The sequence below is a fragment of the Eimeria mitis genome, genomic scaffold, assembly GCF_000499745.2.
Source record: "Eimeria mitis Houghton genomic scaffold, Emh_scaff4515, whole genome shotgun sequence".
NCBI classification, from domain to species: domain Eukaryota; phylum Apicomplexa; class Conoidasida; order Eucoccidiorida; family Eimeriidae; genus Eimeria; species Eimeria mitis.
Window position 1 is genome coordinate 2,805 of NW_013572834.1, and position 722 is coordinate 3,526.

A 722-nucleotide genomic window follows, 5' to 3' on the forward strand; every position below is an offset into this window, starting at 1 on the left:
GTTTTTTCTTTATCAAGAGTGTATAAAACGCAGAAACAAATGCAGAACTCTCAACGCACGCTTCATACCCCAAACCCTAAACCCTAAACCCTAGACCCTAAACCCTAAACCCTAAATACCTTGATAGCAGGGGGCAAGGGTTTGTGTTTGTATCTAAGGAGCGGAATAAAAGAAAAAACAAAAGTGCAGTAGGCCAACAGACGGTGAATGAATTGCACTGTTTCGGGGTTCTCAAAAAAACGCCAAATTCTCATCGGCTGTACGTACACCTCAGGGGGAACCCAGCTGCACATACACCCCAAACCCTAAACCCTAAACCCTAAACCCTAAACCCTAGAGGAGCAATTGTAGATGAAGGAAAGGGGATTTCTGAGGGTTTAGATAACAGCTTCATATAATCAAACGCTAGGGTTTAGGGTTTCACACCGACAGGTCCACGTCAGGGTTTACAGTTTAGGGTTTAGGGTTTAGGGTTTAGGGTTTAGGGTTTAGGGTTATACTGGTCCCCCATCTTTGGCCAGGTGTTGCAGCATCTGCCTGCATCGTTGCCGGCAACGAAAGCCCCCGAGCTGAAGGTGATTGCTGCTAGAGCAGCAAACCTATGAGCATCTTTTCTTGCTGCTGCTGCTGCTGCTGCTGTTGCTGCTGCTGTTGCTGCTGTTGCTGCTGTTGCTGCTGCTGCTGGTGCCGGCAGCAGCAACGTCAGCGTCTGCCACAGCAGG

General features: G+C 48.6%; 1 protein-coding gene across 1 annotated transcript in view; it reads right to left on the reverse strand.

The window, feature by feature from the left end:
* Positions 1 to 722, reverse strand: part of EMH_0075750 (cytochrome C oxidase assembly factor COX15, putative) — a gene marked incomplete at both ends in the record, with an annotated part of 1,894 nt that overhangs the window by 629 nt on the left and 543 nt on the right. Inside the window, 2 exons of the mRNA XM_013499651.1 lie at positions 120 to 285; positions 600 to 720. Coding sequence (XP_013355105.1) covers positions 120 to 285; positions 600 to 720 — 287 coding nt within the window. The remainder of the gene's footprint in view (positions 1 to 119; positions 286 to 599; positions 721 to 722) is intronic.